Source organism: Anser anser, assembly GCF_964211835.1.
Source record: "Anser anser genome assembly, chromosome: 3".
Classification (NCBI taxonomy): domain Eukaryota; kingdom Metazoa; phylum Chordata; class Aves; order Anseriformes; family Anatidae; genus Anser; species Anser anser.
Window position 1 is genome coordinate 65,510,410 of NC_139722.1, and position 16,870 is coordinate 65,527,279.

The window sequence follows — 16,870 nt, forward strand, 5'->3', positions numbered from 1 at the left end:
CCCCAGCCAAGCCTTCGCCGCGGCTGCCACCCAGCCACCCACTGTCCGCCTTCAGCCGCTGCGCAGCCGCCGCCTCGTACCCCAGCAGGGCGCTGCTGCTGAAGGCCGAAGCGGAGTTTCTGGTCTGAGATTTCATTAAGGCTTCCTGGCCTTTACTGCTGTTTTGGTTGGGCTCTGGCAGTCGTCTCCTCCGTTGTTGGTTTTAGTGGCTGCTGGGCTTCTTTGCTGCAGAAAACTTTCGAAAACATGATCCTGTTATACTCAGGCATTCAGAAATTAGAAGAAAGAAACATAGAAATCTACCGTTCTCTTTTTTTTTTTTCCTTTTTTTTTTCTTTTCTAAATTAAGTTATAATATTCTTTGTAGGTCATCCTCATGTTTCTGGAGGCCTGATTCATGTCTGTACACTTGTGGCTGGCAGTGTTGCTGTCGTCTTCAAGGGGCTTTGGCTCAGGCTGAAATATATTGCTGCAGCTTTTATCCCAAAAAGGGCCCTTCACAATGCTTTACAAAGACAAGGTGACTTGTAGCTCGATACCACAGTCCTTGGGGAGGCTGTTTTGTTTTGTTTCATTTCCCAGTTCCAGTCTATTGAGAAAGTGCTGATTTGAATAGACATGAGAAGTATTAAGACATCTTGTGATCACCCAGGCTTAGCAATGATTAAAATAAACGTGCCATCCTAAGTACTGGGAGATTGTTTTCCAAGGGCAAATAAACAAGGAGCAAGCGGAAAGCATCTATAACCATTTGATAGTAGGTAGTGTTATAGAGCAACTTCTAACTTCTTTCTGTGAAAGCACGGTGGAGGTACACCTGAGGATGTCGGGTGTCCAGGCAGCTTAGCTTCATGCGAGAGGATTTCCTTGTGGGATGAGAGCCCTGCTTGGGCTCCTTGTTATCTTGATCAGGACAGGGACAGGGTGGAAGTGTCCGTGGTGCATGGAGTTACTCCCACCTCTCCTTCCTGGGAGTGGGACTGAGGAGCGTGTTGGTTCTCTTCTTTGGTAATCCCACCGTTATGTCCACAAACAGAGCAAGTGACTTCTTTTAAATTTTATTTCTTTTTTGACTAGAAAAATCATTTAATTCTCTTCCACCTCTTCCATTTTATCCCCAGCAAGCCACCTTTTGCTTCTGCTCCCTTGGTTCCTGTTCAGTGGAAAATCCTTATTCTCCAGACCTTTAGTATTGCAATACCCAATGAGTATGGAGAAAGCGGGGAAAAATAATTGCTCACCATCAATGGTTGGTTACTGCAGGAGCCCATCTGCCTGTGCTGGCCAGCAGAGCTGACGTGCTGAACCCTTACCAGCTCTGCCCATCCGTGGAGATGAGGAGAAAAACTGTCCACGTCTCGGGATTTTTTGAACAGCCGAAAAGCACTGTGCCTACAACAGAAAACAGCGAGTGAGAAGGTCGTTGCTTTTAAACAACTGGTTTGCATTAAAGTAAGTTATGGAAGAGAGTCTCGCTCACATAGGAGTGATCTTTTTTATTTCTCCCTGTGCAGTGAATGTATAAAGCCCCTTCACCTGTCCGGCCCCTCGAACCCCCCCAGCTGCGGGGCTGGCGGCCGGGGGACAGCCGCGTGCGGCTGGGGGTTGGACCCGGCGATCCCTCGAGGTCCCTTCCAGCCCCTGCGGTTCTGTGATCCCTGTGACCGATGCCGCAGGGCCGGCAGGCAGCCGCTGCACGGGGCCGGCACGCTAGGTGGGGCGGTTGTCCTGCCGCATCCCAGCCCTTCCCGCGGCGCGGAGAATTTAAAATGCCGGCTTTGCTGTTGTGGGCGCACAAACCCTTCTGCGGCAGCCTTAAGAGACAGCTCAGAGCCGGCTTTGTTTCACGTCTGCGCCTTTCTGCACGTCCTGGCAGAGCCTTTGTTAGTTTTGGTGTCTTTAAATGCTAACTCAGCAGTCTTTAAAGGCATAAAACCGGAGTGGGATAGGATAGCATGGCACTGTTTTACACTTCCTGAAGCCCCCCCCCTTTTTTACCTTCTTTTTCTTTTAAGCAATACGATGTATATGTATTTAAACAATACAAAATGTTATCATCAGTCATCTGCTCTTCGCTCAGCCGAGGCAATGCTGCCGGCTCGGCATTATCGGTCGCACTGGTGAAATGGGATCTCCTTGCAGCATTGATTCTGCTGTACTTTGGTCCAGGCTTGTGGTTTCTGTATTGATCCGTCAAAGAAACTGCTGAGGAGCAGGTGAGCAAGGTCTGTTGTCTGTGCTGTTTGGGAACTAACAGAAGCTATTATCCTTGGTGGGAAGCCTGTTGCACACCTGGACATTGATCCATTATGAGAGAAGTCCGCTTTAATTAGAGCCACATTTTCCAGTATTCGTACAGAGTGCTTCGACCCTGCTCCACAGCAAGGTCATAAATGCAGACTTTCAGGCTGAGTTCTTCATTTATTATGTAGTCTTCTGAAAAAGAACCATTAAAAAGAATCAGACTGAAATTTTTGTACATGCTGAACTCTGAAGTAGTCTTTTCTAAAATGAAACTCAATGGGATCTATACGATGTATTCAGAAATACATACTTAGACTTCGGTTGGCAATGTGCATGGAAGCAGATGCTGCTCATCTTGGTGTTTTCCTGGCCTGCTAGAGATTTAAAGGTTATGTATGCAGCTCTAAGGGCAGATGTAAAATCCCTTAACTGAAAGATCCTGAAAATAGGAATTCCTTCTCTCAGCCTGGACATTCTGGAATTGGAATGACTTTCCCCAGAAGCATAAAACAGAAACATCCCTCATTATTTGCAATTCAAAACCAATTTCATGGCAGGAAAACAAAAAACAAAAACAAACAAAAAACACTTTTTTCTTTCTTTATTCTTGGAGGAGGATGCCCTGTCTAGGTTTTTTGCTTTTAGGCTGTCTTTCATGATAAACACCCTAGCAATGTTAAGTGCTTCACATACAATTGATAACTATCAAAGATAACATCAAAATATTCATGTATGCTAGTACATGTGCAGCAGAATTTTCTTTTCTATGAGAAAAAACAGAAGTATAAAGACTAAATATGACTACAAGTAAACAAAGACATTTTCCCTTGTCGTATCCTCATGCTTTATTGTTTTCCAAATGAAACATAAAAAGAACACTCTTACTAAATTACCAAATCATCTCTCAATAATTTATTCAATATTGGCTGAAATGATCATGAAAATGTCTTAGTCATTTCTCACTGAGTCAATTTTATAGAACGTACTCCATGTCCTATAAAATGATGGCATTAGAGTAGTACAAACAAAATCAGAAATTCAGTAAATTATATCTGTAAGTTCTGGCCATGTCCCATAGAGTTGTACAGATTAATATAACAGGAAAAAAAAAAAAAAGGTGCCCTTACAGTCTCTCTTACTAGCCAAGTTCTGTTTGAGTACAAGCATCTAGCAGTCATACACCTCCAATCACCCCCCAAACAGCCATTGCAGCATTTACAAGGCTAATGAGCCCCAAATGCCTCACCCCACAGCAACCACAAGAAGTGCTTTGTGTCTTTCAGCTTCAGTGCCTCAAGAACAGTCAGGACCGCTGCTGGCTTTCTGAAAACTTTGGGGTAGACTGTGTTGCTAGAGCAGCATGGTGAAAGGTCTTCATGTCCTGGACTTTGGTGGAGGAGGCATGGTGTAGTTCCATCCAGGTCACGAAGTGTGTAGTTTTATCCTTACAGCAGAATATTGTTACGTCAGGACATAACAGCATAGTTGTTTCTTTACTGATTTGAAAATTATGCACCAACTTATTTCAGATTCAGACATATCCTTGACCTAAAGATGCAATAAATAAGGTGGCCTACTTCACTGCTTGTTGCAGCCTTAGGACGATGTAGTATCTGAACGCTTCCTTTTACATTACCTGTTCAAAATGCTGCCAACATGATTTAATTCTTGATATGGACATAAAAGCCTGTTGGAGACGTATATCAGAGAATCAGCATGTCCTGGCTAAGCAGATTAGAAGGTATACCAATTGCACCCAACTTTGCTGTCATCAAATAGAAATGTGATAGTTGAATTTGTAATATGACAGTCTCTTTGTGGACTGGTCTAGTTAAATATATATATATATATATACATATATAGTTTGCTTAGTTAACTTTAAACATAATTGTTTTCCACATGAAGTATGGTAAAATGAATACCAAGTCACTAAAAATATTAAATTCCTGAAATGTTATAAGTCTAGTATAACTGTGCAGAGGATGGCCGGACTGCACGTCTGATTTGTCACATGGATAGGCATTGGCAGGATTGGTCCTTTATTTAATATGGGCTCACTGAAATATGCAGGGCAAGCACAATCTTTTTCGATCAACTTCATCTCTGCCAGGGTATCTCGTAGACCACATGACAGCAGCTTGAGAGATTGTACCGTCCCAACTGATTTTTGTTTGTGCTCATCATAACCACTTCATTTACATTGTTTTCTTCCCCTGTATTTGCTGGGCCTCTCTGTGGGTTCTTATGCTTAGTTTGTAGGATTTTCAGGGACAGGATGGATTGATGTTTTTTATTGATTTCTGTACATTAATCAGAACCTAGTATGGGGAAATTCTCAGGCTTGACAAATAGGCCATGCTATTCCTGCTCCAAATTAGCTGTAGTAAATTGGCTAATCACTGCCACTAAAAAGAGGTATGAATTCATGAAAAACTTGATGCAACCCGAGAAAAAATCCTGTCCTGGTAACTCTTGTTCTGTGCTTTCATAGGTCTTTATCAAGACAGTAGGATAATCACTAAACATTAGTTGTTTGGGATTTTTTTTGGGGGGTAGGGGTGGGAATGGGAGCAAGTAGGGTGTGAAGAAAGCTTCTCTGCTGCAAAGAAATGCATTAATGAGTGACTTGGTATTCCTTTGTAAAAGGTGTATTGAAAGGGGGAGTGGGCAGGCACGTGATTTACCACCATATTTCTATGTGGTAGCTGCAGTGTTCCTCCAAAACATTTTTTCAAACTTATTTATTTTAGTAACAACCTGGATGTGTTGTTTTTTCCACATAGGCAAACAATGACCGTGTCGGCACAGCTGCAGCAGAGTAGCCTGCTGCATGGACCTAGGGCACCTGCCTCAGTGGATAGCCGTGGCTCGTTAGGGGGACATCCTGCGAATCACTGTTGCTTGGCAGTGCCCTGGTCTCAGCATGGTGTTTTGTAACAAAAGGTGGAGACCAGTTACACTAAATTTCCTCTCAGAAAGGTTCCAGAGTGAGGTATGTTGAACTGAAGACAATAAAGTCAATAAATAAATGAGACCAAATGAGTGGCAACTCCATTCGCTTCTCTACTTTTGGAGGGTTAAGTAGCCTACTGAAGGAAAACACTAGATGTATCTTGATTTGATATGTCTTGACTTCAAAGAGGTTTTGAGACTGCTCCACAGGACTGTGTTTTACTGATGAGCTAAGGAAACATGGCCTAGATGTAATCTCCATGAAGTGGGTGTACAACAGTTTGATAAACTTGTCTCAAAAATATTTCTCAGTGGTTTTCTGTCAGATTAAAAGGGCATCTCAAGCAGAATCTTGCGGAGGGCTGTCCTTGACCCAGTTCTACTCGATATTTTAGTTTTGATTTGAATGTTGCAAAATTTGCAACTTTTAGCAAGCCAGAAAAGATGCAAGCGCTTGAGAGGACAACACTGGGAGTCAAAGCAGTAGTCGCAAGCTCAAACAATGGGGTAATGCAGCTTTCCATTAGTTGGTATAGTCCTTCTTTGGGCTGATTTTCGTGTAAAGCATTATCAAAACATCAGTAAAATTCCAACGTGCCTGAAAGATTAATCACTGTCAAGTAATTTGTGCCCAACAGTAAGGTTTTGCATGGATTAGAATAAACATGTCTGAAAAAATGCTTTGGAGAAACACAGCAGTTAACACATAGAAATATGCCATTTCAAGCTTTCATTGAAACTCTTGGAGTTCAGGACTCTCCAACTTGAAAACTGTGGCATGAGAGGGCAAGTAAGAGCAGGAGGTTTGGGAGGTTATGGCTATGTATGATCGTGACACAGTCCCACGTTGCTAAACAGAAAGCAAATTAGAGGAAGGATATTATAGAAAGCCAGTATGCCTGTGCTTGATAACCAAGATGGGAAATTGTGAATAAAAGAAGAAACAATCCCCATTGTAATCCCATTGTCCATACTGACTGCAATGACAAAGGAAAAAGATATCAGCAGTGAAATAATTAGCTATTTCAAATTCATTACATTTTAATAATTCAAACATTATCAATAATGCAGATAAAAAGAATATTTCAAATATACTTTTTGCCACGGTCCCTCTATAATATTCTCCTCCTCACTGAAACAAAGCAGATTATGCTTCTCGCCACCCTGCAATGTAAAGAGAAGGGCAGTGTAGCTCTAAAATGCCTAACCACCTTTTGTAACAGTTTTAATGAGCTTTTCCATATTGCTCTCAAGAGGGCAGCTTTCCCTGCATTTCTAAATATGATCTCTGGGTCGATTCAAGCAGCAAGTTCCTGATGAAATTTTGTTATTTTTAGAAATAAATGAAGCAGGATACATCATTTTCCCTCCCACACCTTTGCTGATGCCTTAGTATAAAGACCTGTGTTCAGAAGTTAATTACAGCATCCTAGATTGCGCACCAAATAGGCACTGCAACGGCAAGTGGGTGCTATTGTAAAGGGAAAATAAAAGGAACAATGCCATACAAATGTCACTTTGGAGTTCTTTTCAGGCCTGATTACCACCCCAGGAAAACAGTACTGACTTGTTTGCCACAAAAAGGATTAAACTGCCTCACATGACACTCCGGGAATGGATGCCCAGGTGAAAGGCATATTACGGTAAACAGGGTATTTTGGGTTATAGCTAAGAAAGGAAAGAAACATCACAAACCAACTTGCAATACGTATTTGGTCCCTTTTTGAACTTTTATGCAATCTTATACACTGTTTCACGTAGGAGAAGGAATTGTTAGTAGGAACAGGAGTCACTTTGGTTTCTTCATCTGTTTGTACACCAGCTCCTGCTTCCGTGAAGACAGGAGGAGACAAACAACAGGGCATGGTTTCATTGCTCACAGCTCAGTCGTTTTTTCAGCTGGCATTTGGTGAAGAAGCTCTCCCTAGATTTTTTGGGGGATGTTTTTCCATAGTTCCCCTGGCTTCACTGTGGCCTCTTCGGTCAAAGTTTCTGGTCTTTCTGTCCTTCTTACCTGGACACTCATGATTTTGAGCAAAGTAGCACTTGCTCCCAATGTTTTTAACCAGATTTATAACATTTATAACATGTCATTGAGTTCATCGTGATGCACCTCTAAGCAGTGGTGCATCACCAACAGTTACCCCCTGCCTCTGTGTGCAGCAGAACGCTGTCAGAGTTTTGACTCAGGATAAAAAGCTTCAGCTGCTGACCTGTCAGCGGTACTACCTGAAACAGCTGCGAGGGGTCATTTTTCTTCTGACACGTTGGACAAACACGGTCTGTTGAAAGTACGGCCTATGGTGACACAACCGCATCCTGAGCTGGAAAATATTTATCTTGTCTGCTCATTCACCAAAAGCAAATTGTCGCTAATGCATATTTTCCCAACACCTGAATATGGCATGCTTCCAGCTTGCCAATTTGTCTGACGTACTTTGCTGATATCAGTTTTGCTCTGTGTTTGTTACACACGTTTTGCAGTAAGTTCTGGCAAACACGTTCGTTATTAAATCACAATGAAAATAACTAATGCAATTAACTAGCCTTTTCCAGGGCAAATGTATTTTTATAAGAATTGGAATATACCTGTCCTTTCGTTACCTTTGAAGTGCGTTTGAACATCTGCTTTGCTGCTGGTTTTGGAAAATCACCAAGCTGTGTGAGGTACAGCAGTCTTCTACACGGTACCTAAAGCAGTGAGGACAGGAACTTAGCAAAAGTGAAAGAGAACAGACACTTGTATGGCTAACAAGGGTTCTGAGGGTTAAGTAACACATCCATCAACAGGCAATCGATTCACCACACTTTCTGCGCTTGAAAAGTGAAGTCAGTCTCTGACTATTAGTCATTAAAAAAGTATCCTCTGGTGCGAGTGCGAAGCACCTTGTACTGGCAGTATCTGGAGCCGTGATGCTGGTCTAGACGGATCCCTCGAGGAGCTTGATCAAATATAGGAAGTTCTAGTGCATAAATATCTCACTTTGCATCAGGAAACAGCAGGTGAAGCAGACACAGGGAAAAGCATGGGTGTTTTGTTTCAGGTGTCTCTGCGGGCATGATGTAGATTAATCCACTTGGGCATGGTTCACAGTTACACAGCCCATTCAGCTCGCGCTCCTGCCCACATAGGAGGAAAGCAAAATCCTTGCAAATCCATGGAAACTCAGTTTAGGATAGTAATCCTAAACTTGAACAGATGAGACCTGAGTCTGTCGGACCTCATACAGACACCAGTTGCTCAGACAGATGCCATGACTTGGACTTTAAGTGGGTAGAGTGAATCCCTTCCATGTGGAAGAGAAGCTGCAATTAAGAGAGAACGCAATTCTAGTTCAGTAGTAAAGAAAGCAATTTCACATATAAATATGGTGAGATATCTCTTAAAGTCATTTAGGGAGACACACTCAAGCAGTGTCCTTTGCTCTGCTTTGGTTAAGTCCTCCTGCCATTCTCTTGTTTCTAACATTGCAGAACATCTGGCAGCACAGAGATTTTATGCCTTTATTTAATGGCAACCTCTGGCTGATGGATTTTACTTTTTTCATGTAGAGAATGGAGTACAAAAGCCAACCCTTAGCAGTGAGAATGATGTGATAACTAGCTGGACCTCAGGGGAAGAGATAGTAAGGAAACAAACTGAAGTTATAGCTGTCTTTACTGGATCTTTTCAGGTGTCTCCTCTGGTTGTTCCTAATTTATGTTTATTCAGATTTCTTTCTCACGAATAAAGTTATAAAACACTAACTTCCAAAGAGGCAGTCAAGTTTGTCTGGCAAAATGTACAGTTTATAATGTACAGACCATTCACAATAGCTGTTATTCATCAGCTTTCAGTTTTTGAAAGACTTATTTTTCTCTCTCAGTATTTATTTGATGATATTCCTAAGAGTGGCATTTGACATTTAAGTAATAATTGTCTAGCTGTCACTTGCCTAAATTTTACTCCAAGTGGGAGAGAGGGATTAAGCCAAATGTCAATATATATCTCAAATTCACTCCTCAATTCCCTTGCTTGAGTCTTTCTTCTTGCATTTTTATTCATACTCCTATCCTTAACACAAACCTGACCACAGGTTTTATGTGCAGAGATAAAGTCCTGGCCCTACTAAAATGGAAATTTTGGTGCTGGTTTGACTGTACTTGGGATCTCACCTCAGCTCCTCAGACCAGGATATGTTGTCTCTCCTTGGTCTCCCTTTACTGAATTATCTGTTCACAGATTTTAAGAGAAAACAGAAAGAAAGCTACACTTATGCCTCTCAGTAAGGTTAAATTCCCTCTCTTTTTACTGTACGTAAGATTACAAGAGAGAAATCTGCAGAACAAAAAAGAGGAAAAGTAGTGAGCAGAAGCTGAGAATAAGGTCCCAAGATGAGGAGCAGGGTAAAGATGTTTTGTAAATCTATTACATGCAGTCATTAAGGCATGATAGAAGTCTGGTATTTCATTTCGGCAGGGATAATGAAGACTGGCCTTTTTACACAGATTCATAGCACCAATGACAGAGGGGTTATTAGGTCTGATTCGTGCAATACAAGCCCTTAAATTACTCTCATTTACCTTTCTGTTGAGCTCAGTAACTGCTGTTTGATTGGTGTTATCCAGAAAGACACCCAGTTACGATGTGATGACCTCCAGAGACAGAAAACCCACAGGTAGCCTTGGTAGCTTAATCACATTTGCTGTTGCAATAGATACTTGCTTTCAAGTATCTACTTGATAGCTACCTACTTGCCTGTTCTCGGTTTCCAACCTTTGTTTCTTGTTGTGACTGTCTCCGCCAGACTGAACGTCCTCTTTTTAACCTGGTACTTTGTCCCTTATGCAGCAGAAGGCTGCAGCATCTACGTTCACAGGAGCCATCCTCATCCAGTCAAATGCCGAGAGCGGCTGTTGTAGCCGGAGCTTCAATTTTGCCTCTTTATGCAAAATCTGTCCAAATACAAATATTGCATCTAGCCAAATACCACGATGGTTTCAGAACATTCAAAGATGTTCATGGATTCTCAAAGCCAGAACATTTGATAAACAGGCTTGATAATTGCCTAGTCCAGGTGTGGGAAGCTTGCAGCTCATAAAATGGGCTTTGAGTCCGGGAATTTGTTGCACATTGTACATATGGATACAGATTTTCTAGTTTTTCTTATTACTGGATAACACTGAGGATTATATCATCCCTCTCCTCTACAATTACATTCAAAATTCTTATTTTGGCCTGATTTGCCCCGTTTCCTGTGCCTGATTCAGTCTGGCACTCTGGATAGCAAAGGCCAAGCTCTGAGGTAAGGCTTCTGTTGAAGCTCATCTCTGTTTCCATAGGAATTGCAACATGTTTCAGTGCACTTGTTTGTGATATTTAAAGAGAAAAGGAGAGAGGCTATTTCAGTTTGCTTGACAGAATTCACTTATGTGAGCAATATGTTATATTAACAGATGAACACCAATCACAGAGATTATAAATATCTGCCCAGGTCTTGTAGTCTTTCTCGCAGAAGAACATGATATCCCTAATTCCTCCATAGCCATTCGATTTTTTCAAGTCATTTCCATTTTGGGGAGATGTCAGATAGCAAACAGCAGGACACGTTTGGTTTCTGAGGGTTAACACATTGCAATTCTGTGGAAGATGTGGCCCTCTGGGGCCCATGCACCCTCCCTCCAGCCCCGCTCAGGCATGCAGGAGCTGGCACACGGGGGGCTCTGAGAGCTCGGGGTGCATGTGTACGCGGGTGTGAGATGGAGACAGGGCAAGAAGGGTAAGTGCTACAGCAGTCATGGCTGTCCGAGGAGGAGGAGAGGGCATGGATGAGTCTGAGCATTCAGACGTTTTTACCAGCATGTCAATTAACCCTGGCTCTGAGTAGATTTAATTGGGCTCTGAAGGCAGCCAGTCTGCCAGTAGTTCGGAGCTGGTCTAAGGAGCAGTAAAAATGTTGGAAGCCATGAGCCGGCTTGTTTCTGGGGCTCCCCCTGCCAGCTGTGCAGCCGTGTCTGTGGTCACACAAGCAGGTCTTTCAGTTTTGGTTGTGTCAGGGCATGGAATAACTCGTTAAAGCACAACCAGCTACAAGAAGTCCTCTGCAGGTCTCCATGGCTGGGTGGGCAGCGAGGCAGGTACGGAGCTGCCTGATGCCACAGCACAATCGGTGGGAAAACCAAAGGAGAGAAACAGGTGCTTGTTTTTCCGGAAATTTTCAACAGTGGCTTGTTCATTGCAAATAGATGCTGTCTCTGGAAGAGTAAAACCAAACACATACTGCACTTCTTTCTAGGTGTATGTTTGTTAGAAGCAGCAATTCAGGAACAAGTTAGAGTTTATTTAAAGAATGGAGTGTTTTAGGGGTGTTCTTCTTGTCCTTTCCTGTATCTCCTGCCGAGCACCCCACTTCACGACATGCTGAATTTTCCTTCTCAACCTCACCCCGTGCCTCTGCCTTCCCCTCCCACCGCCCCCGTGCCTCCCTCCACCCAGCCTTTCCATGCTCTCCCTGCACCATGCGCTGCTGTGCCAAGCCCCTTCCTGCTCCCTCTGCAAACCCATCTGTGCTGTGAAACTCCCCACCTACAAAGACCACACGCTGCTGTCTGGATCCCACTCTCTTCTTGTTTTGTATCAGTTTAAATCTGTTGGCTTCAATGGTGTTGCTTCTCCCCTTGCAGCTTGAAGCAAGAATCACAACTCGGTATCTGGCCGGGCTGTTCAAGGATAAAATCTTCCTGGGGAACCAAGGGCTCCCATTGTTTTCTCAGCAACGTAAAGCTTCCTCTGCACTTAGAGCCACGTGTTGTTAATCAACGTTTCCAGGTTGAACTGTAGCTTTTTTCCCAGGCAAAGAGCATCTTTGCTTGTTGCTATCCTGCTCTCAAACTCTTCTGTCTCTGCGAGGTGGGGGAAAGGTGTTTGCAAACCCTTCTCCCGCTGACACTGGGAATTGTTGCTGAGGCCGGACCTGCCATGTCACAAACACAAACAATGTCCCGGGCCCTGGGAAACGTGCTCCAGGTACACCACAACATGTACTGCAGGTACACAGGTTCACTGCTTCCTTGAGAGGCTCTCCCTCGTGTACCTAGGGCCTGAAGAACGTGAGTCTAATTACTGCGTTATAGGGATGTTCCTAATCACGGGTTTTGGTGCGTTGTACAACACACTCTCTTAGTGTTAGTGGCAATCTTGGTTACTGGCTGGAAGATTGGAATCTGGCTATAGCAGAGCCCCTTCCTTTACCTTCAAGGTGCCCTTCCTCCTCTCCCCCATGAAACCACCCCGCTGTTGGCAAAGAGCAGGAGGGTGCTTCACAGAAGGAAACACCTCTTGGACGGACACAAATCCCCTGCACTGAGAGGTCGTTGTCCTGAGGCTTAGTGGGTACTCAGAGGAATCGCGTGGAGCTGTGTGTTTAGGGAGTTGGCGTTGACTATAAAAACCCACAGCATCTAAAAACAAGGACAGCTTCTCCCAGAGACACCTGCACGATGGTTTCTGCGTGGGAAGAAACAGACACAGTGAAAGCGAAGCGCAACATTTTGCCCGAAATGGCATCTTACCGACTCAGAGCTTCGCAGTGACAGATCTGCGCCCAGCCAAGCCAGCTTCTACATTTTCTAAATGTATTCTCAGGCGCCTTTGTCATGATTGGAAACACCACAGCTGAAGCTGTGCATCGATTCTGTGGGTTTGTCAACCTAAAGTGTTTTTGATGGCCGTGCGGCGAGGTATCTGTTTACCCTGCTTTCTGTATTTGCTTCTTACCTGGGCAGATTGCTGAGCCTCTGTGAATCCTCATTGATTTTCCTGGGAGCGAAATGTCATTACTGCAGCGGGCTGCGCACATCAGGTACACTGAAGAACGGGATCATTAGGGGGCTGTGTCATTAGCTGCGCTCCTAATGTACTCCACAGTGCTTTCTTCTCGAGGAGGTGGCACTGATTATCCGAGCTAGCTGCCTCATCTGCTCTCAACACGGCACCACTGGGCCTTGCACGGCCTCTGGCGTGTTTATCCCCACACAGCTCAGGTGCAGGGAGCGAGCAGGGCGCGCAGCGTTCCTGCGGGAGGTCGGATGCTGCAGGGACTTGCACAAAATCACTCAGGAAGTCTGAGGCCAGGCAAGGAATTGAGCCCAGGCCTTGAAGAGCCCACGGCTGAGATGAACGGTGAGGCAGAGCCACCTCGTAGCTGGAGGAAACTGTGACACCGGTTGGTGGAGAGTGAGATTTTGGGAAGCAGAGCAGACCTGGTCTCTCAGTCCTTACCCGAAACTGTCCCTTAACAGACTAGGGTATTGCGGTATCGTGCAGCTATGGATTGTGACGGGGTTGTTCTGTACTCAGAGTTTAGTTTATGCCTGCAATATACGCATATTTGGCTTTTAAATAGCAGTCACAGCCTGCTATTCAACCCCGCCTAGTATCTGTATCCTTCCTTTGCCTGTGTGCAGTCAGGGAGATATGGCTTTGATCCAACAACTGCATCTGATCAGACACATCTGTTAATTCCTGTTCAATAATCTAATTGCCTACAAGAAAAAATTGCGGTGTGTTTTGTAAAGTTTTCTATTTTTGGAAAGTTCCTAGTGAGATATTTTATGTTCAAACGGCAGAGATATAGGTCACAAATCATATTGAGTTTCCATTTTTAGTCATCTTTCAAGAGTTAATAACGTTTTACTTGTCACACAGCCCTGATAAAGCACCCAAACTCATGGCTTATCAAGCTGTTGCAACTGAGACTTCCCACACCCTAGTTAGCACCTTGCAGTCCTGATCCTCAGCTGACCTGAGGCTGTGACTATATCTGAACTGCATGTCAGGGTGGGGTCTGGCACACATTATCACCTTCCAGGGCTTCTTGGGAAGGACACGTGTGCGTGGGCAGGAGGGGACACGTGGCGTGCTCCCACAGGTCTTCTCGTCTGCGTGGTTGGGGGTCCAGCACCCCGAGGGACACCATGAAGCCCACCTGCCCTGCAGGTGGGGGTCAGCCGTGGTGCACACACTGGGACCTGCCTGCTACATAGAAATAGTCACTAGGATTTAAGATGCTTGCATGCCCTTCTGCCCTGACTTGGCTTTGTCACCATTCCCGAGTCTTGTCTGGGCTCAGACAGCTGTAGGTGTTGCAGCTCTGCAGACCCCCGTCTCCAAACCAGGGGATCTCCCCTCTCACACAGCTTACTTTGCCCTTGGTTGGCTCCATAGGTAAATTGGTCGTTTTTAACCTCTTGCATCGGTGTGGTTACAGCTATTTGAAACACATACTAATGCAACATGCTCATGATAGCTTCTATTTTTTTTTATAAGCTCTTTATAAGCCACTTATAAATAGAACCTTAATATGAAGTGTGACAGATTTCTAGTCTTTATTCTCTCCTTAGCCCTCCAAGCGCTTCCTTTCTGTAATACAGAATATATCCAGCGTGCCCTAGATATTCTCCATTCTTGCTGATGACTTTAGCTCTCAGCCATTGATTCTCTCCACTGCTTTATCAGTGCAAATGGATCAGGGCTGCAACTGTCTTTTCATTTAACATTTAGAAAGGACAAAAAAGATCAAAGGGGCAGTGAAGGGGTGATGAATGGACGATGTATTTTGTTGCTCATGTGATGCTCTGAGGTTGAGGGGTTTCGTGTCAATATAGTACAGACACAAAAATCTGTATTTCATTTCCATTGCAGTAGAGAGGATTGGAGTAGCCGAGTGAATTATCGAAAAGAAGGAGAAAAACATGGCGAGGACATTGTGTGACATTTATGTAGTGTCAGTACTTTGTGACGTTATGTTTCACCAATGAATTTCACCAAATTCAATGTATAATGGTCTCAGTTTCACCACGGGGCAAACACAGTGGCACCAAATGCCCAGTTTAGGGTTACACAGAAAATCAGTGGCAAAAGGGGGATGGAGCCCAGATTTACTGTAGCCTCCAAGTACTGCTTCTGTTCACCCTCTGCTACCAGGAGAGAGATTTTTTATTAAAATAAATTACTTTTTTTTTTTTTAATTTATAAGGAGAAAACTCTAGAAGTGTATGAAAGAGAAATGTTTAGAAGTCTATTCTGGTTTTGTTTGTTTTTCTATGGGAAAAAATTCTGTGCATCAGAGACTTGTGTGGTGTTGAAAGTTTAGAAGTAATACCTGTTCATCCCAGCATATGGTTGTTCAGATTTTACTGACCCTAGTCCCTTCACCAACCAGCGTGCTTTTACTTTACCATTAAAACAAGTAAAGCCCTGTTGTTTCTCTTCACCCTTTCCTTACATTTAGCTATGAACAGTATAATGATGGATGTCTTGAGACCATTAACAGATTGGCATGCAGTTGCAGATAAGCACATCTTCTGTGTTCCTCACGAACCACAGAGAACGTCAGGTGCAGAACTTGTAGGATTTAAAGCACAGCCACAGCTGAGGGCTGCAGACTGTAGTCTAACCTAACGCTTTCTCAGCCATAGATTCCTTCCCCTTTATTTCCTTAAAACTTTTGCTGTTGCGTCACTGATAAATCATAGCCCTTTGCTTTGTAATATATCCCCTTTTTTATTTAAAGTTTTGCCTCCCTACCCATTAAACATATCCTCATTAGTGCTGCTTTTACTTTTCAGAAACGTATATTCAATATTATAGGCTCGGAGTTCTTTTGTTTTCTCCCCGAAGAGGTAAAACCCTGGGGGATTTAAGTATCTACTTGATAGGCTCACACAATCTTAATCAGCCTATAATGGAGCTAATGGCTGTTTGTCATCCTTGGAGATATAAATTTCCTGGTGATGTCTACTGCAGTCAGTGCATGAAGTATGCTCTGACTGCCAGCAAGGTCTAATAACCAGGAGAAGGGCAGCCAGCTTCAGCAGCGAGAAGGAGACCGTACTGGCTGCTTTTCTGGGGAACTCTGCTTTTTCAGTACCGAAGGGGGGAAAATGGATAATGCTGGTAAGTGAAATAAAACAGATCTTCCTTCTTAGTGGAGCTACGGGGCTCGTTTTCCTCCTCTCTCACTTGCTGCAGGAGATGTGTTTCTTTAGCCTTTAGCTCCTTCCGTTCCGATGTCCTTTATTAGAGCAAATTTCTATGTGTAAAATGTGACATGCTTAAGTTTTTAACCCTTTATCAGTCAGCTTTTCTGTTTTAAGTCTGTTTTTCCTTGGAATGTGATCAAAACTGTAATGTAGGATCTGCCTTCTTAAGGTTTTCGGTTCTGTTTGAAAAGCTATATGCAGGAAATGTGGAAGGAATGGGAAATGCATATAGCTGAGTAGGAAAATATCTTTCACAGACTGCAATAGGTGTGTATAGGTAACTAAAAAAGCTGACCCAAAGTGGATAGTGCGTATCTCATACCTGCATTATTTTAAGCTGCTTCTATTCCCTCTATGTACTAGTTTGCTCTCTCTTATATCTAGAACATAAAATGCTGAATACATTTGCACTTTTTATTGTTTTCTTTGATGTTCCAACTTTAGATCATGCATTTTCATGCCAAATAATGCGCTGCATGGTTTCTAAGGAGGTGCACACAATACCAGCGTTGCATATGTGATGAAATGGGTTATTTGCATTTCCCTCGTGCATTACCTTGTATCCCTAAGCATTACAAAAAGTGCTTTTTGCAATGGATGTTTTGCATGTGGCGTTGACTGCTGTAAAACTTGAAGGTGTCAGTGTCTCAGT

The 16,870-nt window shown here is 43.5% G+C and overlaps 1 protein-coding gene across 3 annotated transcripts in view; it reads left to right on the top strand.

Annotated features, from left to right (window-relative positions):
• The window catches only part of PHACTR2 (phosphatase and actin regulator 2), a 144,672-nt gene that overhangs the window by 12,019 nt on the left and 115,783 nt on the right, over positions 1 to 16,870 (top strand). The window contains exon 1 of one of the 3 annotated variants that reach the window (XM_083828765.1): positions 15,224 to 16,132. The exons of the other annotated variants lie outside the window; for them this stretch is intronic. Within the exon in view, the coding sequence (XP_083684891.1) occupies positions 16,120 to 16,132 (13 nt within the window). The 5' untranslated portion in view covers positions 15,224 to 16,119. Of the gene's footprint in view, positions 1 to 15,223; positions 16,133 to 16,870 lie in introns of those variants that run through there. 3 annotated transcript variants of the gene reach the window in all.